This window comes from Lampris incognitus, chromosome 18, assembly GCF_029633865.1.
Source record: "Lampris incognitus isolate fLamInc1 chromosome 18, fLamInc1.hap2, whole genome shotgun sequence".
Classification (NCBI taxonomy): domain Eukaryota; kingdom Metazoa; phylum Chordata; class Actinopteri; order Lampriformes; family Lampridae; genus Lampris; species Lampris incognitus.
In genome coordinates this window covers 35,047,416-35,074,806 of record NC_079228.1, presented here as the reverse complement: position 1 = coordinate 35,074,806, position 27,391 = coordinate 35,047,416, and the positions used below count along the sequence as shown (strand labels likewise).

The 27,391-nt window shown below is 47.0% G+C and overlaps 1 protein-coding gene and 1 pseudogene across 2 annotated transcripts; one reads left to right on the top strand and one right to left on the bottom strand.

Moving 5' to 3' along the window:
- Positions 1-1,266: 1,266 nt before the first annotated feature.
- On the top strand, positions 1,267-4,824 carry LOC130128913 (trypsin-3-like). Of its 2 annotated transcripts, none has more exons than XM_056298689.1 (5): positions 1,267-1,306; positions 1,479-1,635; positions 2,362-2,615; positions 4,099-4,235; positions 4,539-4,824. In XM_056298689.1, exons 1-5 carry the CDS (start codon positions 1,267-1,269, stop codon positions 4,686-4,688), a joined length of 738 nt encoding a protein of 245 aa, XP_056154664.1. In that variant the 3' UTR covers positions 4,689-4,824. The 2 variants fall into 2 exon arrangements, with proteins under 2 accessions (XP_056154664.1, XP_056154665.1); XM_056298690.1 differs by having other exon boundaries at positions 2,362-2,619; positions 4,115-4,235.
- Positions 4,825-8,110: 3,286 nt separating this feature from the next.
- Positions 8,111-13,614, bottom strand: LOC130128430 (40S ribosomal protein S19-like; annotated as a pseudogene).
- Positions 13,615-27,391: the final 13,777 nt, after the last annotated feature.

Below are 27,391 nucleotides of genomic sequence, written 5' to 3'. Positions count from 1 at the left end.
TCAAACCCTAACATGCACATTTGTTTTTTGATGGTGAGGGAAACCGGAGCACCCGGAGAAAACCCACCGCGGGCACGGGGAGAACATGCAAACTCCGCACACAGGACGACCCGGGGTGACCTTGGGGGACTTCCCTGGTCGTCCTGGGAAGTCACAAGTCCCAAGTCACGACAAGGAAGTCTTGCCGCCGTGCTGCCCAATCTGTATTCTGTATATATTCGGTAATATGCACGTATGTAAGCTGCTCTTGAGAAAAGCATCTCTCCTGCGAGGATTTACAGTGTCACGCTGTCTGTATCTGCAAGTGAAGGACAACCCTTGTACTTAACTTGACCAGGTGTAGATAGTTTTAACTGTAACTGTACACACATTGCACACACTCGTTTTCAGTTTCAGTCCGTGAGGCGCTCGCCGCCGCCGCCATGTGTGATGCAGTTTAGTCTAAACGTAATGCAAATCATTAGTTGCCGTGTAATCCCATTTTAAATCGAATCGAGGCTTACCGTGTGGGTTACGCAACCAGTGTGTCGACACTGGTTATCTAACACTCGCTTTTTCCACAGAGTACACGGCGGCCCGTAGCAACCGTCTTCCACCCGTTATCCCGAGTTCGTCTGACATGCGGAGTCAGAATCAGAACCAGAACCGGGGACGTGTTTATTGCCAGTTAGTTCGAGAACGTGCAAGGAATTTGACTTGGTGTGCTGGTGCAAGAGGGGAAAATGAGCAGCAACGGTGTAGTAAAAGTTAAAAGAAAGATAAGATCACACCGTTAAAGGAGCAAACCAACGCCGCCACGTCCTGCCCCCCGTGCAAAACCATATAGGACGGTCCATCAAGTCCATGGTTTTATGGCTTGCTTTCCTGATATTCTGCACCTCATTTTCTCTGCCGTGTTTTCTACTGGGAAATATTGACTGATGGCACTTCCTCAGCTACGGTGTGTCTATATGTCTGTGTCGAGACTTAAAATTCATGCTGGAGAATCGAGTAGTAATTGCCTTCCTTCCTTCTTTCTTTTTTTTTTTGCGTTACGTAATCGTAGAACCGAGAGAACTGCTGAATGTGGCGTGTCCTTGACTGGCCCGGGCTTTTCATTACATTAATGTCCACATTACCCAAGGTCTCGGCTGTCGCCCTCAGCCGTATGGCTCGTTCCCATAAGCGAAGGGGGGGGGGGGAGAACGGGTATGTATATATATATTAAGGCTCCCGCCTTGGCTTTCGCTGTGTGAGCATCCCTCTGACATTCAGACGAGCGTTACCATGAAGGCCCTGGCGTTCCTGGCTTTGATCGGAGCAGCATGTAAGAGAGCTTAACCTCCGCCGTTTCTGTCCTCTTCGCTTCGGATTAATAACCCCAACCTGCAGTTGAGCCACGGCCTCACGGCCAAACCTCACGAACCAGTTCTCTTATTTCGTTTCATTGCTGACCATTCTTTGTGAAGCGCAGCCAACTTTTGACAAAACTCTTTCAGTTGCCGTCCCCGAGGGAGACGACAAGATCGTTGGAGGTTATGAGTGTCCCAGGCACTCTGTCCCCTACCAGGTGTCCCTGAACGCCGGCTACCATTTCTGCGGAGGGTCCCTCATCTCGAGCCAGTGGGTGGTTTCTGCCGCTCACTGCCACAAGTCGTAAGTATTGGCGACGCCGTGACGCGCGGGCGCAATCGCGTGTCTGCTGCGATCCCCGAGAGCGTCATCGAAATGGTTTTCATCTAAAACATTCAAGGGCCAGACTCTTCAAATCCTAAATATTGAAGCGCTGCTATAAAACATGCAATACTCGTCCTGTACGTCCCGATGGGCAGAATATTTATTTGGCGCTTAGTGGGACGGTGCAGGAGCGCGCATCTCTGACATCCCTGTGAAAATAAGCCAATCCCTCAAACGTAGTATTTACTTCTTTATTACAGTAAAGTAAGATAATTACGCAGGCAGGCTAAGCAGTAATGAGACGCGGGAAAATAAACTGTCCTTTACACAGACTTTTAGACGAGTTACAAACGTCTTAAAAGATGTGGGAAGCCTGATGTAGGTATGTGTCCTGGTCGCTGCACTAGCGCCTCCTCTGGTCGGTCAGGGCACCTGTTCGGGGGGCTGGGGGGAATAGTGTGATCCTCCCACGTGCTACGTCCCCCTGGCGAAACTCCTCACTGTCAGGTGAAAAGAAGCGGCTGGCGACTCCGCGTGTATCGGAGGAGGCGTGTGGTAGTCTGCAGCCCTCCCCCGGATGGGCAGAGGGGGCTGGAGCAGCGACCGGGAAGGCTCAGAAGAGCGGGGTAATTGGCCGGAGAAAAATCCCAAAAAAAAGATGTAAAGAATTGAACTCTCGACCACTAACCCCCTCGCCGACGCCAGCCGTATCCAGGTCCGTCTGGGTGAGCACAACCTTGCTGTGAACGAGGGCACCGAGCAGTGGATCGACTCCGCCAGGCTGATCAAACACCCCAGCTACAACAGCTACAACCTGGACAACGACGTCATGCTGATCAAGCTGAGCCGCCCCGCTGCCCTCAACAGCTACGTCCAAACCGTGGCCCTGCCATCCCGCTGCCCCGTGGCCGACGAGAACTGCATGGTGTCCGGTTGGGGCAACATGGCCGCCAACGGCGGTAAGTTTTAGAAACCGATGCAGTATAAAATGTAACCAGTGGTTTAGCACAAGTTGTATACGGTGCAGCCCAGTGGTTAGTACTGTTGTCTCACAGCAAGAAGGTCCTGGGTTCGAACCCCCAGGCCGTCCTAGGTCCTTTCTGTGTGGAGTTTGCATGTTCACCCCGTGTCCGCGTGGGTTTCTTCCGGGTGCTCCAACCCTCCCCCACCATCAAAGGCATGGATGTTAAGGTTAATACTCCTTCCTGCCCCACTGACCGAGGCGGTGGTGAAGAGCTGGAGTTGGTCCCCGGGCGCTGCACTGCGGCTGCCCACCGCTCCTGGTGTACACATGGCTGCCCACTGAGGGTGGGTTAAAGCTAGAGAGTGAATTCATAGTATGTACAGTGACATCTCCTAGTTATAATATAAGGTGATTATGGCTGAGGTAAGGTTAAGGTGAAGTTTGGCCGGCTGTGATTCCATTCCCTTAAATAACCGTTATAGGGTCAGTCTAAACTAGGCCATTTGTGGAGTTCTCCTATGTGAGGTGAAAAGATGAGCGCAATGCCTGGCCAATAATGATTTTACATTACTCTACCTTTAATATTTGGTACAATTAAAAAAAAAAAATTCTGACACCAAAAGCCCTTGCGAAGTGCACCCGGGTGCAGAGAATAAACAGACGAACGAACACGTGCCGTCGCATCCATCTTGCTTTTCAGAAATCCCAGACTTTGCCCGGGCAGCGATATTATGAACCCTACATAGCCCTCGCCAAAATCCCGTACCCTGTCCCAAATCTCGCGAACGGACGCCGGATTTCCGCTGCGTTGCTAAGGAAACAATCAACTATCAACTCGGTGCGAAGCAAAGCTAACGTTAGCTACCTTCAATTTTGTAATTTTGTATTTTTCGCAATTTTGGACAGCTGGCTGCTTTTGTAATTTTGGACTGCTGGCTGTCAACAACAGAACGGAGGTAAGTAACGTTAGTTGTCTGAAAATGAACATATATCTGATAAATAGACTTTCTCACATTTAAGAAAGCTGATCAGTAAGTTGTTACCTGTGTATAAATGTAAAAGTCATATTACTACAATATAGGAGCTCGTTTTGTTTGTAGTCATGATAAGGGGTGAAGTATCCTATGCTCAAACGTGGAGCAAGCAAAGATTGAGTTAAAAACGTTAATGTTGATTGTGGATAACTTAGACAGGTTAAATTGTGGGTGTACAGCGTTTCCTTGATGAGCGCTAACCCCATAACAACATATTTTCGCGTTGCTACGGTGGCGCACACGTGACAAAGCCAGAAACGGGATTTTGGCGAGGCCTATGTAGGGTTCATAATATCGCTGCCCGCGAAAGGTGTGGAGGCATACGTCTTACATGGCGTGGCCCACTCCACACGTTACGCCGTGTCGTGTTTCGCGTATCTATACACGTACTCGGGCCTTCTCGACGTCCCGTGTCTTAACTTCTGATTCCTTCCTGCACCTCAGACAACTTCCCCGACAGGCTGCAGTGCCTGAGGCAGCCCGTTATTGACGACCGGATCTGCCGCGGCGCCTACCCCCACCTGTTCACCGACAACATGGTGTGCTCCGGCTTCATGCATGGCGGTGCCAGCAGCTGCCAGGTAAGTTGATATAAAATGGGGGGGTGTGGGGTTGGGCAAGGACCAGGGGCCCCCTGGTCTGTAGGTAAATAATTGTGCGTCTGCCCGTACAACGATTGCTGCAGGTTTGTGAGACTCTTACCGTCCCGCTGAGGTTTACGCCCCGAATGAGTAGCACTGGTGTAGTATAGGATCACCCTGGTTGTACTGGGCAGCTCGTAGGTGTGAGTGAGTTTCTATAGTGCTTGGTCAAACTTCCTCTTGAGTTCTTCCAAGTTGATTTTCAATCCCCCCCCCCACCCCCTCTCTGTCCAATTGCCCCAGGGCGACTCTGGCGGTCCCCTGGTGTGTAACGGCCAGCTGCAGGGAGTGGTGTCCTGGGGTTACGACTGCGCCATGAAGGGACACCCCAGCGTCTACGCCCGCGTGTGCCGCTACAACAGCTGGATCAGCAGCGTCATGAGCAGCAGCTAAACGCACCCGCCGGACGCGTACCGCTAGTCATCGGTGTGCTAATGTCAACGTGTTGTCCCTTCCACGTCTCCTAAATCGCACGTTTTGTCGACAACCAACACACATCTGGAACCGAGAACTCAGATTAAAACAAAATAAAGAGGATTTGTCACACAGAGTTGTTTGTTTCTACATATTCCATCATCCATTATCCAAACCGCTTATCCTGCTCTCAGGGTCGCGGGAATGCCGGAGCCTATCCCAGCAGGCATTGGGCGGCAGGCGGGGGAGACACCCCGGACAGGCCGCCAGGCCATCACAGGGTCAACACACACACACACACACACACTCACACACACTCTTTCACACCTAGGGACAATTTAGTGCGGCCGAGTCACCTGACCTACATGTCTCTGGACTGTGGGAGGAAACCGGAGCACCCGGAGGAATTTTCAAATATTCCGTCCTGCAAATTGAAATTTTCCTAAGATGGGGGCCCCCTGGTGGCTCATCTGGTGGAGCACGTACCACGTAAGGGTGGGTCTTTACTGCAGCGGCCCGGGTTGAAATCCGTCCCGGGCCCTTTGCTGCATGTCATCCCTTCTCTCTCCCCACTGCCTTTCCTGTCTCTCTCTCTCTCGCTACTGTCACTATCAAATAAAGGTGGAAAATGCTAAAAAAAATTTAGATAAAAATATGATAAAACTGATATTTTACTGCCTGGTTTTCATTTCATTTGGCAAATTATTTATTTATTTATTTCACTTCTGAACTGCCTCTTAAAAAACAAAATGATCTTGATACTTCTTTTTTCTTTTTTTTGATAAATTTTCCCCCCAATTGTACCTGGCCAATTACCCCACTCTTCCGAGCCGTCCCGGTCGCTGATCCGGGGAGGGCTGCAGACTACCACATGCCTCCTCCCATACGTGTGGAGTCACCAGCTGTTTCTTTTCACCTGACAGTGAGGAGTTTCACCAGGGGGACGTAGCGCGTGGGAGGATCACGCTCTCTCCTCCCCCCCCCGACCAGAGGAGGCGCTAGTGCAGCCAGTGACCAGGACACACACCCACATCCGGCTTCCCACCCGCAGACACAGCCAATTGTGTCTGTAGGGACGCCCGACCAAGCCGCAGGTAACACGGGGAATCGAACCGGCGATCCCCGTGTTGGTAGGCAACGGAATGGACCGCCACGCCACCTGGACGCCAATCTTTATACTTCTTGTTATGAAAATAACACCCACTGCTAGCGACTAAGTGATGGACTGGTCAAAATAATGACTTAGTTTACCTTATTTACTTATCTATTTGTGTATCTATGTATACTCTGATTATCCAAAACCTTTAAAACCACCTGCCTAATAGTGTGTAGGTCCCCCCTCATGCCACCAAAACAGCTCCGACCCGTCGAGGCATGGACTCCACAAGACCTCTGGAGGTGTCCTCTGGTATCTGGCACCGAGACGTTAGCAGCAGATCCTTTAAGTCCCATGTGTTGCGAGGCGGGGCCTCCACGGATCGGACTTGTTTTCCCAGCACATCCCACAGATGCTCGGTTGGACTGAGATCTGGGGAATTTGGAGGCCTCAAACCATTCCTGAAGAATTCTTGCGGTGCGGCAGGGTGCGTTATCCTGCTGAAAGAGGCCACTGCCATCAGGGAATACCGCTGCCGTGAAGGGGCTTACCTGGTCTGCAGCGATGTTTAGCTAGATGTTGCATGTGTCAAAGTAGCATCCCCACGAATGCCAGGACCCAAAGTTTCCCCAGCAGAATATTGCCCAGAGCGTCGCACTGCCTCCGCCGGCTTGCATTCGTCCCATAGTGCATCCATCTCCTCCCCAGGTAGATGAAGCACACGCACCCGACCCACATGATGTGAAAGAAAACGTGATTCGTCAGACCAGGCCACCTTCTTCCATTGCTCCGCGGTCCAGTTCTGACACGTGCCCGTTGTGGGCGCTCTCGGCGGTGGACGGGGGTCATCGTGGACTGGTCTGCAGCTACGCAGCTCCACACACAGCGAGCTGTGATGCACTGTGTGTCCTGACACCTGTCCGTCATAGCCAGTATTCACTTTTTCAGCTATTTGAGCTACAGTACCTCCTCTGTGGGATCGGAAACAGACGGGCTAGCCTTCGCTCCTCGCGAACTCCAGTGAGCTTCGGGCGCCCCATGACCCTGTCGCCCGCTCACCGGTTGTCCTGTCCTTTTGGTAGGTACCGACCGCTGCACACCGGCAACACCCCGCAAGACCTGCCGTTTCGGAGATGCCCTGACCCCCAGTCGTCTAGCCATCACAATTTGGCCTTTGTCAAAGTTGCTCAGATCCTTATGCTCGCCCGTTTTTCCTGCCTCCAGCACATCGACTTCCAAGAACTGACCGTTCACTCGCCGCCCAATATATCCCACCCCTTGACAGGAGCCATTCTAACGAGATAATCAATGTTATTCACTTACCTGTCAGTGGTTTTAATGTTTACCTGGGGGAAGAGATGGCACCGGGGTGCATTGTGGGGAGAAGGCAAGCCGGCGGAGGCAGTGTGACGCTCTGGGCAATGTTCTGCTGGGAAACCCTGGGTCCTGGCATTCACGTGGATGTTACTTTGACACGTAGCTCCCGCCTACCTAAACGTCACTGCAGACCAGGGACACCCCTTCGTGGCAACGGTATTCCCTGGTGGCCAGGATAACGTGCCCTGCCGTGCTGCAAAAACTGTTCGGTTTGGTTTGAGGAACACGACCGAGTTCAAGATGTTGCCTCGGCCTCCAAATTCCCCAGATCTCAATCCGATCAAGCGTCTGTGGGATGTGCTGGAAAAACAAGTTGATCCATGGAGGCCCCACCTCACAACTTACCGGACTTAAAGGATCTGCTGCTAACGTCTGGGTGCCAGATACCAGAGGACACCTTCCGAGGTCTTGTGGAGTCCATGCCTCGGCAGATCAGAGCGTGTTTGGCTGCACGAGGGGACCTACACAACATTAGGCAGGTGGTTTTAATGTTTTGGCTGATTGGTGTGTGTGTATTATATATATATATATATATATATATATATATATATATATATATATATATATATATATATATATATATTTTTACATAATTTTTCAATTCTCTTTTTACTTAATTTACATGTCTTGCCTGGTATATATATTATTTTTCTCAGTCAGCACTTTCCTGAGTTTTCCAAGAAAATTCACTAGCATGCCCTCGCAGGGCAAACCTTAAAACGCTGCAGAACATCTGCACAGCATGCAGGTCCACTGTACTCCTGCTCAGTATTTCGCCGGGATCTCTGTGGAGGGAGTGTATCAGATGGGCGGGAGCAGTTCAACACCCAGGCAAACTTAAGCGTAGCAAAAGAAGGCATAGTAGTGTTGCAACTGATAGGAGTCTTTGCATGCTTTCTGCATGCTTTCCTCAGAGGGGTTCACCGCCTTATAAACTTCCCTGCTTCTTGTGGGCTGAAGCAACCTGATTATACAGAGAAAATTAAGCAGAGAGAGAGAGAGAGAGAGAGAGAGAGAGAGAGAGAGGAGAGAGAGAGAGAGAGAGAGAGAGAGAGAGAGAGAGAGAGAGAGAGAGAGAGAGAGAGAGAGAGAGAGAGAGAGAGAGAGAGAGAGAGAGAGAGAGAGAGAACATAATGGAGACTTCAAGGGATAAGAGAGCCATGCTGCTGGGATCTTGTTAAGCTACAGCAACCTACCTGACCAGCAATCCTATCCAGATCTCTTCTTTGGCCCTGGGGGTTGAGTTTTCGCCCCACTGTAAAAGTAATTAACGATTTAAATAGCACACATCATATAACCCTCCAGACAACCATTTAGGTGCTACACAGCGAAGAGGCAAGATTGAGATGGTTTGGACATGTGTGGAGGAGAGATGCTGGGTATACTGGGAGAAGGATGCTGAAGATGGAGCTGCCAGGGGAGAGGAGAAGAGGAAGGCCAAAGAGGAGGTTTATGGATGTGGTGAGGGAGGACATGCAGGTGGCTGGTGTGACAGAGGAAGATGCAGAGATGGAAACGGATGATCTGCTTTGGTGACCCCTAATGGGAGCAGCCAAAAGTAATAGTAGTAGTAGTAGTAGTAGTAGTGGTAGTAGTAGTACAGCTCATTGGATAGAGAGTTGCATCATCACATCGCTATTTGGGGTCTACCTCTAAATGAGGAATATCATGTAAACACAAATGGTGCTGCGATGGACTTTGGATGTCACTGGAGTTAAAAGTCACTAGTTAAAAGACGAGTCAGCCATGAGTCGAGCTAAAAGGCAATAAAATGTATAATTTTCCCCCCTCACTCTAATTCAAACAGCCACAATACAGTGTCCAACCCAGCAACCCCCTTTCTTACCCATCGGGGTCCTTCTCCACCATCTTGAGGGCCTCCAGAGCCTGTAGAACCTTCCGCGCCACCTTTCTGGAGCCCACGCTAAAGCGGGCGGGGCACACGCCATTCCTCTTGACCATGGAGCCAACTCCGACGCCTTCTCGCAGGCACAGGTGGCGGGCCGTGGATGCTGGTGTTGAGCCACACAGACTCGACTTTTGTAGTCATTCACATTACACAGTAGACAAATAGTCAAACTTGTCAAATATGTGGCAGCATTCCCCTTCGGGTTCTCGGGGTTCGTGAAGTTGGGGGTGGGGGGGGGGGGTCGGTACAGATAAATACAAATACTCAATAGAAAGGACTGTGCATATTCAGCATAAGAAGCGCTTTTAAAGTTAGTTTAACAAAGCTGTTGGGTGGTGATGTCTGGTATTGTGGTGGGCTGAGTGCTCGAGCCTGATGTACAGTGTATATTCAGTACACACACGGTGCATCAATAGCTGTACATTGAACACAGTATATAATGGCAAACCTTGGTTTTAGTCTCCCACTATCAATAATCGCATAACCCTGGCATACCAGCAAGACAGAAAGCGTTTCATTTTGTTTTGAATGTCTACTATAGTTGAGCACAGTCAAGAAACTGGTGTAAAATGGTATTTTTGTTTCTCAGGGTCTACTATAGCCGAGTCTATTCAAGAAATTGAATATTTTTCTGAACTCATCTAACGTAAACACACTGCAGAGTCTCTTAGATAGTTGCAAATAAATCCAGGGATAAGAAATACTGGTGAGGTGTTGCGTATTGTCAGGCGACGGCGATTCATTCATTCATTCGTGGCGGGCGGCCAGGGGTGGCGAGGCTAACCTCAATAAATATCTGATGTGATCCAATGTTGCCGCTCGACCCTCTAAAGTTAAAAAATACAGCAGACCTTAAAATTATACGCCCTTATATCCAAATATTTATTCAAGCTTATATCTAGATATCTCAATATTGCACCACAGAGCTGTCCGCAAATCCCTTAACCAGCAGACAGCAATGAGGGAGACGGCAAAGATGACGTGTGCACAATATTTTCTTAATTCTATTACATTCAAATAGTCACTTGCATCAATACACCAAATTATGTCATCTCCTCTATATTGCACAACTAGGCAAGCTACAATTCCAATGTAAAGGATATGCTCTAAATTTCAAGAAGAATTTGGGTGCCAATCCCAAAAATCACCGGCCCATCTTTGACTGACCCATTCAAAGCATTCTGCAGGCAGCACTGTTCCCCAGGGTTCTTTCAAACGGGCCAAACCCACCTCCTCTGGTGTAGAAGCAGTTATCATCACAGGGGGCCCCGCTCCTTGTGCTTGGCAAGCGTCACAGTGTCCACCTCTTCGGGGACTTTCAGTTTGCCAGACCTGGCAAGAGGAAACGGCAGTAAAATGTTCTGCTGAATACGTCACAAATACCAACACAATAAAAGAACCCATGCGGTGCCTCTACATTTCCAGCGGTGTCAGCCCGTTTAAACACCGTCGTTTATGTCACGGCACACAGTCACCAATTCACATTTAACCAGTTTTGTGACAGGCAATAAAAATGGCTCGTTTAAACTACATTTCCCATCGTTGAAATTTATCAAAGAGGCAATGCAATCAAGTAAAATACGAATGAACGATGATTTATTTTGAACATGTAAATAAGCAGGATATAACATACGGATAAGCCGTTGCCAAAAATCTGAAGTAACCCAGACGGCATCCGGATGTGGGCCACTTCAGGCAATGATGCGGCATTGATGGCCTTCTTCTGGCCCTGACAAAATGGACGTGAGCCTGACATGGCCCACATGTATATTAGCAAATATGGCCCAAATATGCCAAATCAAACGTGGGCCTCTTTTTGGCAAAGATGCGGTGCTCTCTGCATCATGTGATCTGGGTGTGACCCTGAAGTGGCCCGTGTGGTAAATGGTGAATATGGCCCAAATATCACAAAACAAATATGGGCCACCTCTGGCAAATATATGGCACGTGTGGCATTGTTATGGCTTGGTTCTGGCCCAGATATGGTAAACAGGAGCGGACCGCCCATGTGCCATCATTCCACGCGGTATGTGGGCCGGATGAAAGTGTCGGGTGTGTGGGACGGGTCCGGGCCACAGCAATTTTGCTATCTGGGAATCAACAAATCCACACATCCAACTCAGAGAACAGATCTCCGTATGCATCGGATTAGTTGTTACCTGTTGGAAAAGGAGTAGGAGGAAGTATACTCTTATTTTTCTTCTGTCCTGCCCCTTCTCACCTACTCCTAAATTAGTTCAGCTACTGTACATTTCAAACTAAATTCCCACTGTAGTGTATAGTTCAAATTCAATGCAAGTTGTGCTGCACAACACAAACTAAACTGCTGTGACGATAAGAGAGAGAAAAAGAAATGTAAACTACTAATAAGACACGTTAGCCCCTAGCTAGCGGGTCTGACCCTTTAGCCGGGCGGTTAGTGATGTCGCCTTGTGGTGCAGTACACCTCGTATCGAATCCCGCACCGGGCAAGAAAATGATCGGTTACAGAAACACATCCTAATGTCATGTACCAAGAATAAACAGATCTCAATGCTACGTACAACCCAACTATCCACTCGGTGTCATAGAAAGAAAAATGATTAAAAAAAAAAAAAGGTAATAAATGAACTGTGTAATGTTTGTACTGTAACCGGTTATTTTCTTGCCCGGTGCGGGATTCGATACGGAGGGGGGGGGGGTGTACATTGCACCACAAGGCGACATCACTAACAGCTCGGCTAAAGGCTCTTATTAGTAGTTTACAGTACTGTAACGTGCATGCATAAGCAGACACGTTGGTCCTTGACTAACCGCTCGGACCCTCTAGTCCAGTGGTTCTCGACCTTTTTGGGGTCCTGGACCCCCTGCGTATTTTTGATCTACCCTGAGGACCCCTCCACCTGATCTTGGGGGAGGGGGGTTGCAATTTGATAGAAACAGTAGAAACTGCATTTTAAATTGCATTATAGCATTTATGCACTCTTTGGGGCAAAAATAAGAGCTTTCAGTTGTAACTTAGATATAGTTAACAAAACAGAATTCTTATGCAGTAACTTTCAGATATATGTAACAAAACAGAATTCTTATGCAGTAACTTTCAGATATATGTAACAACACAGAATATGTATTCAGTAACTTTCAGATATATGTAACAACAGAATTTTTATGCAGTAACTTTTAACAATGCAAACGGGAGCGAGATCTCTTATTAAAATACAACAAATTAAACTTGTGAAACAGATGTAATTAGAGAAAAAAGTCCTGTTACCCTTTATAGTTTAGGTAGATAAAGGTCTCAGTCACATTTGAGTAAAATAATCCTATTTCTTTAAATGTCATAGGATCTTTTTTTTAAAAGATATTTTATTTTCACGGACCCCTTGCAATTACACCACGGACCACTAGGGGTCCGCGGACCCCCCCGGTTGAGAAACACTGCTCTAGTCGACTGGTTAACGTTGTCGCTTGCGGAGCGGGAGACGCGGGTTCGCGTCCCGGCTGTGGCGACGGTCTCCCAGGCGCCCCCCCCCCCCCGAATTCGCTATCGTACTTTGTTTTGAGTGCCACGCTGTTCCCCAGTTTTGTCCCACAGATAGAAGTGCCCATGCTCTTCCAACTTGTACGGACTCATAATGTATTGAAGTTGAATTTCCCTCTCAAATTATAGCCCCCTTCTTCCTCCGAGGATCTCCTCCGGCGTCTTACTCGGCCGCGGGTTAGCGGCAGCGGACGGCGAAACGACGGAAACCGCAATTTCTTATTCTGCGAAAATCACCGCGCCGAGTCGGCGTCTTCCGTTCACGTGCGCCGACCCGTGCAGGTCACGTGCGGTACCGTCGACCGGTAACTTTAACCGCTGGTTAACCTTCCCCACCGGGACACTCGACACCCTGAAGACCAAATTACAACCTAGGTGAGATTTCAAAAAACAACACAAACCGAGCAGTTTAAGACCACAGCTGACTGTGACTTGTGGTGTGTGTTACGTGTTTGGGCAGGGTCGAACGCCGCTAACGTCTCCGCTAGCTAGCTAAGCTAAGCTAGTTAGCTAAGCTAGCGTAACGTCACGCAGCACACGAGCGACGACGGCTGCGGTCATTAACCAACGACGGCTCATACGACGACGAAACGTCTAAAAATATTTCCATTAAATACAACCTTCGTGCCGACAGCCAAGTCGTTTTGACGGCGTTATCCTGGGTTTTGTCCGAGTTATGAGATTTGTTATGTGACAATTATGCGGCGAGCGCCAGGCACCGACAGCAGGGACGCCGATGAAGGGGGGGGGCACTGCCCTCATTTGGAGAGGACGAACCCCATAAGCACGTTTGTGTCATCGTTTTGGAACCGTAAACTCAGATATCCGTAAACCCCGTCAGTTCCCGTCTTTGTCACACCGTCGGCCGAGGTTTTTTTTTTAACTTGGCGTCGACGTGGATGACAATGTGCCGATATACAACGCTTTTGTGTAATTTTGTAGTTCTCGTTTATTACCAGTAGAGGGCAGCGTTGCGGAGGCAATTATGCAAAACCTCTGTCATGTCCGCTCCTTGTTCACAGTGCCAAACCTTACAAGAGCTGTACTGCAGTGGCTCATGGTGAAAGAACCTTGGCAGGAAGCCTTAATATTCGTGAAATATCCGATATAGTCACCGTATCTGTGGTGAAGAAGGAAGGAGAAGTGAAATGAAGGGCATAATACAAAGAAAAAAAAACCTTGCTCGCCTGAACCCTGTCCATCTGCACACCTTTTGGTTCAGGGTTTTACTTTCTTTTTACTCTCAGGGACTTGTGTCAGGGCCTCTTTTTATGCCCAGGTGAATGCTATGCTTGGGAGCCAAAGGAATAGGCTTTGTGTATTAGCTGGGGAGTTTTTCTTTTTTTTCAGATGGAAGCTCTCAATCCAGGTGCAAATCTGGTTAGGCCTAAGCATAAATTTGGAGAGACAGCCTCTTAACCAAGGTGACAGGGTATTCAGCACAATTTTTCTCCGCGTGACCCACAGTCCCATGCTTCCCATCTCTGCAGCTGCATCTCAAAACATCACTCGCTTCCATTTACCAATTGGAAAATCTACTTATAAGCTGAGTTCTGTATTGATCCTATAGCACCACTGTAACAGTAGTGGTTAAAAAAAAACATTTTGCATCATTGTAACCCAAGAAAAGCAGTTCAGCTGAACTGTTAACTCAAATTTGTAGTCGCACTGGAATTAGACAAAATTTCAAGTTTGTTGATTCACCAAACATAGTTTAAAATATGTTTCAAGCTCAAGAAACGGCATCGCCCAGGTCTGCTCTTTGCAGACATGGGAGAACAAAGAGTGAGTCTACTTTCATTGTTAAAGTGGCATTTGAAAGTGCGAAATTTGCTGGTATAAGAAAAACACAATGGGTCCAAGCTTTTTATGCTGTCCTGCCTAGTTCAGCCATTGTTTGGCCATGGTGTTTGTGATCACCAGACTTTGACACCACTGTTAAAAAGTTGTCATCCCTCAGCCAGCGGTAGCTTAGTTGCTGTCATATTTTGGGGGTGAAGGGTAATGCACTGTTTCTTAACAATGACTGTTATTTCTGTGTGTTAATGGATGTATGTTTAGCCTAGCCTAGCCTAGACTTGACTTTCATTTCACAGCATGGATGGTGAGTTTATCTTTGTTTTAAATGTTTTGCAATATAGTAATACATTTTAAAAACATCAAGCTACGGCCGTGTGGCAGCCTGTCCAGGGTGTCTCCCCGCCTGCCACCCAATGGCTGCTGGGATAGGCTCCAGCATCCCCGTGACCCAGAGAGCAGGATAAGTGGTTCAGATAATGGATGGATATGTATTTTCATACGTATTCAATCTGTTAGTTTTCACAAGAAGAAGAAAGAAAGAACATCAAGCTACTGTATCATTAATGCACTTAGATTTTAAAAAAATATTTTTTTAGCTTACTGCAGTTATTAGGCTTATTCTGGGTGGCATTGTGGCCCATTTAGCACTGTTGCCTCACAGCAAGAAGGTGCTGGGTTCGAACCCCAGGCCGTCCCAGGTCCTTTCTGTGGGGAGTTTGCATGTTCTCCCCGTGTATGCGTGGGTTTCCTCCGGGTGCTTCGGTTTCCTCCCACCATCAAAAAGACATGCATGTTAGGGTTAATACTCCTGTCTGTACTACTCCTGTCTGTGTCCCTGAGCAAGGCAATGGAAAGAAGAACTGAAGTTGGTCCCCAGGCAGCAGCTGCCCACTGTTCCTTTGGAGGGATAGGACAGGATGGGTTAAATGCAGAGAACAAATGTCATTGTAACCTCTACAATGACAAAAATAAAGTGGCTTTCTTCTTCTTATTACACAAGCCTAAACAAACGTTGTGGCAATGAATTACACCATATAATTGTCTCTTCAGTGTAATTATAGCACCAATTCAATCTCCTGAAAATGTTAGTAATCAGTTTTCATTAAAAACAGTTTTGCACAGCAGATCAGAGAGCAGATTAGTTATTAATGTAGTTGGGGAGGGTAGTTGCTGTTTATCCTGTCATCCATTTCCTAAAATGCATGACTTTTTTTGTCTTCTTTTCAGGTTGGCTCATGTCACATATAGCGTACCGCTAGTGGTAAAACAGGTAATCTAAAATAAATGTATATGAATCTGTTTACACACACACACACACACACACACACACACACACACACACACACACACACACACACACACACAAAACAATCCTCCGCTTTCTGTATCAGCCCTTCTAAGCTCGTTCCCCTCCCCCTCCCTCTCAACATCTCTCTCCCCTTTTCTGTCCCCCTCGCCCTCTCCTCTTCCTTCCCTCTCACTCTCTCCTGCCTGCTAGCACTATTTCAAGCTCTGTCTAGGAGAGAGAGAGACAGGCAGAGACACATAGACACACAGCGAGAGAGAGGGAGGGGAAGGGGAGGGGAAAGCAGACAGGATTTAGAGTTCAAGTGCACGTGCAGAAAATAGGCTGAATAGAGGAGAGACGGCGCAGAAAGGAAACCAGGAAAAAGAACTGCAGTGGCGGGAGACAAAGCACAGCAGCTCTCTCTCTCTCTCCCTCCCTCACTCTCGCACTCTTTCCTTCTCAGGGAGAAGGTATTAGCCTTGGAATGAAGGGAGTGAAAAAAAGAATGAGAGTACAAAAATCCAATACCCGGAGAGTAAAAAAAAAAAATGTATTCTAGCCCCCTCCCCTTTCCTCTCCCCACCGACACACTCCTCCTCTATCCCTCCCTCTTGGATAATTCTCCATGAATCCCCAGTCTCTCTCTCTCTCTCCCTCTCTCTCTCTCTCTCCCTCTCTCTCTCTTCCTAGCTCTCCCTTCTCTCCCCTCCCACCTCTTCACACACATGCACACACATATACACACACACACACACACACATACATACACACTCTCGCACACACCCAGACCGACTATTTCCCTCACGCGCGCTTACTATCCACTTTCACCAGAGACTGCACCGGGCTGAGGGCTCCTGGGTTTTTCGGCGCTTTTCCTTCCCGTCCTGCTTGGCTGCTGGTTTCAAACCTCACTGTTACAGAAGGTATGAGACCCAGACGATTCACCCCCTGCTCCGCGCAGAGCCCCGGATTGTCCCTGCATTAGACTGCATGCCATAAATCGCTGCTACTTCCTGTAAATAGTTTTTCATCTTTTCTTCTGCATTTTCTTTTCATTCAGATTTTGCCCTCTGTCCAGATTTTTGTCCTCCTTTATTCTTATTTTTCATTATTGTCTGCATTGTGAACCTGGACTGGAGGTGGGGGTGGGGGTGGGGGGGCGTGTGTTTCTGGGGGGGTGGAAGAAAAAGGAAAAGAATGGCCGCTGAACAGACAGATGAAGGGGACAGCAGAGGAGAAAGAATGAGAGAAAATGGAGAGCATGTTCTACGGGGGAGAGAGAGAGAGAGAGAGAGGTAGGAGGAAGAGTACCGGCACTAGCAAGAAAAGGGGGAGGAGGTGGGGGGGGGGTTGTAGGAGAAGGAGGACCCGAAGGGGAGAGAGTAGGAAGGAGGGACGGCAGGAGAGGAATTGGTGAAATCGCGGGAAAAGCAAGAAAAAAAGAAAAGTGCCAAATGAGAAGAAATTGGACTCCTCTCCAAACTCTGGCTCCTACTTTGTGTTTGCCTTTGACCTTTATTTTTTCCTTGTCGATTGTTTAGCGTTTTTCATAACTCCCTCGATCGCCCTCCCTTCCATCTGTGAGTATAAGTACACGTCCTTTTCCCTCTTCATAATGTCATCTCCTCTGCCTTTGTTTCTCCTACCTTCTCATTTTCGCCTGCCTCCGTTTTCCCTCGTTCCAAATTCAACTTTTTTCCCTTTTCGTGGCTGACAAATTTGTTCACTCGCTTCCTAATCCTACCCCCTCCGCCTCCAAATTCTGATCTTCTGTCCTATATTTCTCGCCCTCCCTCTCTTATTCTTTCTCTCTGTCCCTCTCTCCCCGTTCAGCTGCTCTTTATCGCTAGTTATCTCGTATGCTGTCCTCTCTGCCTCCCCTTGAAGGATTACCTCTGCTCACATTTACATGGAGGCTTTGGGAGAGGCACCATTCAGTACATCCAGTCGTAGGGGCCCAGACGTGGGAAGGAGGCAGGGTGTGTGCGTGTATGCATGCCTGTCTGCTATGTGTACCTGTGTGTGTGTGTGTGTGTGTTTGTGTGTGTGTGTGTGTGTGTGTGGGAGAGAGAGAGCATGCGTATCTGTGCACGTCTTAGTGTGTGTGTGTGTGTGTGTGTGTGTGTGTGTGTGTCAGGGGGTGTGATATGGAGTTGGGGGAGCCGGCAGTGGTGGCTGGTCACTCTACATACGCATGCGTCGACTTTGCACGATCACGTTTCTCATTTCATATCGGTTTGATGGCGCTGTGTTGTGCGTTTGTTTTTTTTTTTTTTGTTTTTTTTTACATTTAGAGACGAAAGATGCCCCGACAGCGACGGGGCAGATTTTAGTGTCACAGTAAGCCGCAGTGAGGACAGTTGATGGTTGATAAATGTCCCGGGCTTGTCCCCTTCTTCTCTCTTTTCGGCCTTGTTCGCTCCTCCCATGCTTCTCTCCCCTCATCCGTCCCTCGTCCGTTCATCCGGGTACCCCCCAATCTATCTATCGGTCTGTCACGAGAACAAAACGCATAGTTTGAGGCAGGATCCGTTTTGAGCAAAAGACTGAAAACGTCTTCAGTCTGAAAAAACTGAGGGAGGGGAGTCGGTTTCAATAAGTTGTTAATTTTCCTTTTTCACCTGTTTTATTTCCGTTAGAATACTGGTGGTCGATGTGTCGGGGATACGGGCAAAGACAGAGGCTTTGTTCTGCGCCATTGTTCCATATATATATATATATATATGTGTGTGTGTGTGTGTGTTTATGTGTATATATAGATATAGACTACAACACACTAATGAAACCCTTATGGTAAATACAGTCAGCGTTGCATCAGGCAGTGATGAATAAGGGTAAACTGGGCCGTATGACATAAATCTGCCATCGTCCGTCTCCAGTCGGTCCACTATAAACTGCCCCCAGTATATAAGTCTACCTTTTCTCCCCCTACGATATCGGCCTCAGATATCTCCCGGCATCTATTTCCTCTCCATTTTTCCTTTCTGTTATCTTCCTGCCTGTTCTGTCTTTTGATTTATATAGTCGCTTGGTATCTGTGCCGGCGATCTGGCCATACCCGTCTGTGTTTGCCACAGTTATCTGCATCTGAGATTGTTCACTGGTGTCCCAGTGCGGGGAGTGCAGACATTTGTGCGGAGGTGCATGTCTGCGATGTATGGGTTTTTTTTTTTTAGTTGTGTGTGTGTGTGTGTGTGTGTGTGTGTGTGTGTGTGTGTGTGTGTCTAAACGATAATCTCTGAAACCCTTCGAGTGTGCACGCTGATTTCCGCCATGGGTCTTGAATCGTTTCAACTTGTGTGTCTGAATTAAGTGTGCCTGTTAAAAGTTTTAGGGTTTAGCAAAACAGTAACTATTGTGAAGGTATTCTCCAGCTTTGTCTCAGGTACGGGATGGTCACTTGCATGTTTTTTTCAGTTGATCGTGACTATTTCACCCATTATAGAATCAGAGAATTTAATGTAGACGTATTGCGTCAAACAGGTGCAAATAACTTGGGTCCTCAAGCAGACCCGTGTTCTTGCATTTAAACGAATGCTGGTAGTATATGCATTTCAGGCTACATGCACGACATGCGAGAGAAACTCATTGTGTAGCCGAGGCCGTGACAGTTAAATAACAGCAACTGGCCTACTTCTGCGATAACGTTCTCCGTCTAGATGCATGCTGAATGAATTCACATGGAGTGATTGGATTAATTCACATTGATATGACATTTATTGGGTAGACCGCATCACTGTGTTCTGTGATAAGCCGGGGGGGGGGGGTGGGGTGGGATGGGGAGCTGGGTCGCCTTTGTTTTGTAGCGTCCCAGACTCGACCTTTGTGACCTCCGCTGCAGCTCCCGAAGAGAGAAGGGAAAAGTCTTTGATGTCCCAAATTTTTTTTTAATTTTTTTGCGTGAGCCAAACGTCTGGGATTTCCAGCTAAAGACACAGGAAAGGGTTAGGGGGAGATAAATCCCCCCCCACCTCCTACTGCCCCTCCCCATCACCACTGCCCCCTCACCCCCCCAAGCCTCTCACTGCCCTTATTTATTTGTAAATGTTCCCCCTCTGTATGTTTGACTTTCACATGGTTAAACATGCTTAGCACCTTTGAATCCAGTCCTGGGGGGTGGGGGGTGGGGTGGGGTGGGGGGTTCGGTGGTAATGCCACTGCATTGGGACCCCCAAGTTATGAAATATTACTCAGACAGACCTGGTGTTATGTAATCTTACGTAACTGTGGCAGCAGCACAGCAGGCTCGTGATCGGGGGTAGGGAGGAGAAACTATATGGGTCTGCTCATGGTATGAACTCACTGACACGGTCAATGCATCACTGTTTTGCGGGCCTTAAAGAGGAAGAGGCCGCGGCAGCGCGGGGACAGTAAAACATGCGTAAAAACGGCTTTAAGCACCTGGCACTTACTCTGTCGGTTGAATTTCATGCAGAAAGTAAAAAAAAAAAAAAAGATCTCTCATCTAACCTGTTCCTTAGAAAGACAACTCTGTGAGGCTTCGATGCCTCCTTCAGTAATTTAAGGTACATTTTTGTGTATCTTTGCAACAGGGTCGGACAGGTGAAAAGCGACCCCTTTAAGGATTTTTCTCCCCCACGGCGCTACAGTTCCAGTTGAGGAACTGAAATGTATATCTATCATGTGAAATGGAAATAAACTACTTAGTATGTCCTCAGTGTCCTTAAACAAAAATGTAAGGGGTCAGAGTCTTCCCTGAAAGGGCTTTCTGTACTCTCTTACCCTGCTCATCAATCCTATACATACATAAAACTAGACTGAAGACATTCTCAAATGTCATTCCACCCATTTCTCATATTAAGCCTTTTATTCAAGGTAATTTGTGGTAGAAATGTCCCTGTTCTAGTAATTCACCGCTCCACCACCAGTGTCAACATGAGCAGCGTTTTAAGAATTTCACTAAACTAGCTTGATACGGGTCGAACGGCTTTGTCTCCATCCAGTGCTCTTCAGATGTACCCCGGATTTTACACATGAGTACCATCCACATGGTTCTCCGCAAACTCCGTTCTTCTGTGGCTGTCTTGTGTTCCTCATTCATAATTTATGACATTCAACTGTAGTATACATTAATGGGTTGTGCAGACCTTAAGAATTCCCATGCCTGCTGCTGCCATTGTTTATTGCAGGATTTGAATTATTTGTGCCTTTTCTCCCCCAGGAAATTGATAAACTGTATAGCAGTGGTATTAAAACGTACAGCGACGATGTCCAATGAATATTCGCCAACAAAATGGCCAACAAAGAACAGAGGGGCTGTTTTCCAGGATTACCAGCAGCACGCTGATATGTTGATAGTAGGGCTGGGCAATATATCGGTATTCTATCAATATCGTGATGTGAGACTAGATATCAGGGATTTTGGATATTGTAATATCGTGATATGGCATGGTGTTGTCTTTTCCTGGTTTTAAAGGCCGCACTACAGTAAAGCGATGTAATTTTCTGAACTTACCGGATTGTTCTAGCTGTTCTATTATTTATCATTATCCAATTATATAGGCGTTACTGATGATTGTTTATCAAAAACCCGATGGTGTAAATGTTTCGTGAAAGCACCAGTAGTCATCCTCACAATATCGTCCCAATATCTATACCGAGGTGTTTTGAGTTTGCCCGTATCACCCAGCCCTAGTTGGAAGAGGTATGGGCATATAAATGTATGGTTTTGGGGCGATACACAAGTCATTTGAATCACCTAACTGAAATGCTCACATGTTTGACAAGTGGTTGAATCCACAGGCTAGTCTAACAGATTTAGGCTAGTAAAAGAAAAAAAATGGCAGACACATTTCATATTAATGGCATAACATTTCATTAAGATAGTATACAAAGATGTGTGTGTCCAAAAAATGACGTGTTCCTTTTAAGGTGCTGCTAACATATGGTATTGCAAAGAGAAATATATCTCTTTCTGTTTTTCAGGTCCAGCTAGAAGCAGCCAGTACTTCTTCAACCAACACATGAAACTGGGTAAGGACGTATTTCCGTTATTCAAAGGGATTCCTTATTAAAGAAAAACAGATCCACAGTTAAACACGACAGCGGTACCTCATACTATCCTCTCACCATTTACTACATCTATCCTGAGAAAACAGAATTTGTATTGAATGTTTTTATAGAAGTAAGCACTTCACTGACCAGATATTGTTTAATCATATCACTCAGCAGCGAGGAACGCTGGAACGGCCGTTTTAGCCGTTGCACCATCAGAATAATTTAATTACTAATCCCTAACTCATTCGACCATGATTCACCTCACAGATATGTGCTTGCGGTAGCTGTGGGCCTGAGACCACATTGTGTTTCTGCAGAGCCATTTGAGTCACATCGGTGTAACACATTTGGCTGTAACCTATCTTAGTAAGCAACAAGTGGACGGGTCATCTGTTGGTCACGTCCCCATCATCAGGCATTACTGAAAAGTGAGAGAGCGTAGTTATAAAGAGCGGCCTGTGGTCCGGCTTCGGAGCTAGCTTTGGAGAAGCTTCACATTACATTTTTTTCTTTGTGCTGATCTCACCCCCGTGCCCCTCGTCTGGCAGCAGGAGAATAAGAGCTACATTCTGCCACGGCAATACAATAGGGCCGTTCTTGCCCTTATATTTTCACAATGTGTTTTTCCACACATCCACACGCAGACACAAACTCCTTTGGCCGCATACACTGAAGCTGTTTGAGCCGTGCGCTCTACCTGATATGCCTATTCACGTTCGTTGTGTTTGCTCAGAGATTTGCGGCACTTCACTTCCTTTACCGAGAAGCCTGCTGAGGGGAACATGCAGATCAGCTATCAGAAGTTATTTTTCTGGATTCATGTGCCATACGCATTCATCATGCGTAAGGTTTATGCTCACGCTCTTACCTAGTGCTAGCAGCATGCACACGGTGCAGATGTTTACACTGATAGTTAGTGTGGGCACACGGCATGGTCACCGAAAGAGACTTGTGTTGACAGCAGCAGTCAAGTAGGGAGGTACGGCATGGGTTAACATCTGAGGACTGGAGGAATGTGTCCGGGTCGACAGGGAGAATTCCTCAGTCCTGCGTGAGTAGGTCACTGCACTGACAAGAGTCTGCCTCTCATTTTAGCATACACTCTCCCGATATACACCTCTTTCTCTCCTACTTGTCCTTTCTTTATATATATATGTTGGGCTGTTCTTACTGTCACTCGCTTCTCTCTCTCTTTCTACCTTGCCCGTTTCTCTCTCTCTCTGTCGATCTCCGTCCTTTTATGCTGTCTGTCAATTTCTTTCTTTTTTTCCATCTTAGTGTTTATTCTATTTTTCTTTATATCGCTCTCTCTGTCCCTCTGACTCTCCGTCCCTGAAGGTTTTTCAGCCAGCTCTGTTTTGTTAATCTCTCCGTGTCTGTCTATCACCCACACTGCCTATTTCTCTGCCCTACTTTGCCTCATGTTTTTCTCACTGTGATGATTCTCTTTGTCCTCACACATTTTTTATTCATGGTTTTCTTCTTCAAATATCCATGCCTTTAGGTATTTATATCTAGGCAACATCACGGCACTGTTACTGTTATGCTATGTCCATTCACCGATCCCTCACCCCACTATTGTTCTCTTTTCTCTCTCTCTCTGTCTCTCTCTGTCTCTCTCTCCCTATCTATGACACTCCTTTTTAGCTGGATCGGCTGTCGGGCCAGCCCTACAAACGCGAATGTCCCTGACTGACTGACTGACTGACTGACTGACTGACTGACTGACTGAGTGATCTCGTTTAGAGTGACTGACTGAGTGATCATGTTTGACACGATTGGGCCGCTGGATCAGGTGACCAACAACGTCACCGAAGTTACATGATTGGTTGGCAGAGCCCTGAGAGGCATGTGGGAGAGCGCACAGTTAAAGCATCCCAAATGACAGTCACTCAGACAAAACACTCACTAGTGAATCCACAAAAGGGTTGCGTGGCTTTTGCGGCCGCTAAACCTGCACAAATAAGACAAAAAGTAACTGTAATTCTGAAAGCACCCACAAAGAGTGAAACGCATCTCTAATTGTGCTGCCAAGCAAATAGTGTGTCAGTGCTCCGGTGTTATTTGCACATATTTAAATTAGGTAATATGCATACATTTGGTGCAAAATTGGCCCCCTTCTGTGCAAATGAGCCTCATTGCCAAAAAAGACAAAAAAAAGTCCAATTCACAAACACCAGTGCTAACAGCCACACGCAGACGGAAAACGATGAGCGTCTTCAGAGTTGGTGGTGACTGACGCCCAGACTTCCCAGTGGTCATGGCAGCAGTGATTGTAGCCAGGCGAAGACATCGTCATGCCAGGCGGGCTCGTGAGCGGATATTTCGAAGGAGAATATCACTTTTAGAGTCAACTGAGACCGAACTCATTGGCAGATATGGGTTCCCTGGTCTAGCAATTCTTGCTATACTTGATGACATCAAGGATGACATTGGATTTCCCTGCCATGTTCTTGGCACAAAGCCACCATTTATACTTTGCCACATGGATAATTGCATTGAAATCAGATGCAAGACAAGTGCAAATTGCACTCAGTTGCAAAACTTGATGGGCGTGTTTGCGCTGTAATATCATTAGCGAAATATCTTTGGTGAATCGGACCTTAAGACAGGGCAGATAGTGGCTGCAAGCGATGAGCAATTTATGGTGCTATCAGTGGCCGCAGTCCATCCTTTGTGGATTAGCCTGTCAATACAGAGAGTCGTAGAAAAATGAGAGACATCCAAAGAGGGGAGGGAGTTAACAGATAAGTAGAATAGGTATACCTACAATTAAATTAAGGTCTTTTTCAAATCAAACATCCCAAGATGTGAGAGGAAAGTATTGTTCTTGCAACGGCATATAACTTTTTTTTTTTCTTTCTCAAACATAGCTTAACCATGTTATGTGATATGCTACTTCAATACACTTTAACAGCAAATATTACTGGGACCCCTACAGGAAATTGCAGACGACTATATCCAGGAATTCACATTATAGACATTGCCACTGACTGTCCCTGTAACAAATTGGCCACAATTTCAAGCACTGACCCATACACGGTCCAGCCATACACTAGGTTTTGACCTAGTCTTGTTTCTTAAGTGCAAATATTCCAGTGCTGGGGGGAGATGACCAATCTAGGAGGGATTGGAGTAAATAAGGAAGATATTTGTAGACACTGTGTATACTGCACCTGAGTGCTTTTGATTCTGCCCCCCGCCTGCTTGCTATTAATGCAGTGCCGTACTATACACATTGTGCCTGTAGGTGCTGGTCATGTATGATTTATAAGGTGCATTCCAGCATGGACTGCGGGGGCGGGGGGGCTTCGTACATACGAGTTGTCCGTCACTCAAGAGAGTCTTGCCACCTGATTGGCTGTTAGTGGGAATGACAGACAGGAGCAATGGACCCCCAGGTTCAGGGGCTGATTCTGCTGACGGCAGATGGGGCGATTTGACACAGTCTAAGCCTCACACACATGCTCACTGAATGGAAGCACATTTCTGGCTTTCACACAGGTTTAGGGCATGCACATTCTCATACCGCGTACAGTGAAACGTTGTCAATCACACTTTTTTCAGGAATTTTGGGGAACTCAAAGAAACACTCAAAGGTTACAGTATACATGATGTATTTCACTGCTTATTATAGCCCTACAAATCTCTGTGAGATACTCCTAGGTGTGTGGATATTTCCAGAGTGGGCTAGAGTGTGCATAGAGGTTCATGGTCTTGCTCAAGGATACTTGGGCAGGATACACTTTGGCTGGTGCAAGCTTTTGCATGGTTAGGAGTTTGTATGAATTTACAAGTGTACAACAGAACAACGAGTATCATGTTTTCCTCTATGTGAAGTTTTGTGAGTCAGGCCCAAAAAGAACTAATTTCTTCATAAAGGACTTCCTCTTGTCATTCCATCCCCTTGTTCAGTACGTGCAAGCGACACTCGAGCCAGACATGGATCAAGCGATGTAACAAACTATTTTCATTTTCAGTGTGTTTTGGCCTACTTGGGTGCCAGATGGTTGCGGTTTGCCACATTAGACAATGCAACGAGGGCCGGAGAGTGGAAAGAGTTACAGGAAAGAAATTGATAGTTAATTTGTCATACCTCTCACAGCCTACCTGGCACCTGACGGCCCGTCTGAGTTGTCCCACTGCAGTAAACCCCATCGACTTAGGGCTCCGTTTAGTCTTAAAAAGCTGATGTAGTTGTTTGCAAGAATTTGATTTCATACCGAGATATTTGCCATTTCAACACCAACTCTTGCTAAAATAATTGCTGCTGCACAGGCAAAGCACATAACGGTGTACTGCTTATGTTATGAGTCGGTCACCTTGAAATCTCAGCTTATAAGTGAGTTGTGTTTAGTTATATCAATCATAGATATTGAATGTGGGAGATGAGATTGACTATAATAATAATAATTCCAGATGTAGATTTTTTTTAATTGGATTCATGGCTTTTTGAATGAATGGAACTTCTCAAATTTGGTTAGTCTTAGGCCTGACTTGATCTGTGCCTACATTTTGTGTGTGTGTGTGTGTGTCTGTCTGTCTCATGCGCATGCCACCTAGCCCCACAGCCCTAGACAGTGAGGGGAGGTGAGACGTGAGTAATAGCAGCGACTGATGATGTCACAGACGGCAGCACGCCGCTTCCACCGCCCCCTGACCCGGCTTAAGGGTGGTGGCATCGGCGGGCAGGGACCCGTGGGTAACACACGCCAAAGCACATTAGAGACAGGAAGATGGAGAGAGAGGGATGGGACTTATAGAGCACAGCTCAAGGGGACAGGGGGCAGGGAGGGAGAGAGAAAAACAGAACGAAAAGAGAGGCAGGGGATTGTCAGATTAAAAACGAGAGAGAAGGAGAGGGAGAGACACTGAGAGAGACGCGGCGGTGCTAGCCTCTCCCTCTGCTTTTGAGCAGCCTGTTTGGTCGAAGTTGAGAAGTTTTACATCACTGCCTCAGGTATGTCTGTCTCCCTTTCTCTCTTTGTTACTCTGTCTGTTTCTCTCCGTCACCAGCGATTTGTCTGATCGGTCATCACTTCGCTTCAATTCCAAAACACTGCATTTTTGATAAGTTAAAAGGAAGGGATGTAGCCAAAGTGTTTAATGGCAGTAAGCTGTCTCTCGCTCTCGCTCTCTCTCTCTCTTGCTCTCGTGCTTGATCTCTCTCCCCCTCTCCCTTTTTGTTTTTTCTCTATCACTTTCTTTCTCTCACACAGCCGTACACACAAGCTATTTTGTTTCTCCAATTTATCTACATTATCACTCTGTATGATTCCTTCTCTTTCTCTCCTCTATCTATCTATCTATCTATCTATCTATCTATCTATCTATCTATCTATCTATCTATCTATCTATCTATCTATCTCCCTTGCTCTCTCTCTCACACACACTCTCTCTCTCTCTCTCTCTCTCTCTCTCTCTCTCTCTCTCTCTCTCTCTCTCTCTCTCTCTTTTCTCTCATTTGTACCCATGGGCACTGTCTCTCTCAACCACTCAGACTGAGACAAACAGCCAAAGGTGAAAATGAAAATAGTGCTGCGAGCTCAACAATGGTGGAATGAGTGACGGTGTTGTGTCTGAAGGACTACTCAGCTCTCTGCCACGCACATTATTTCCAAAACAAGCGTGTTGGACTGATTCAAGCAGCAGCTGTCCACGGCTGCACACTCAC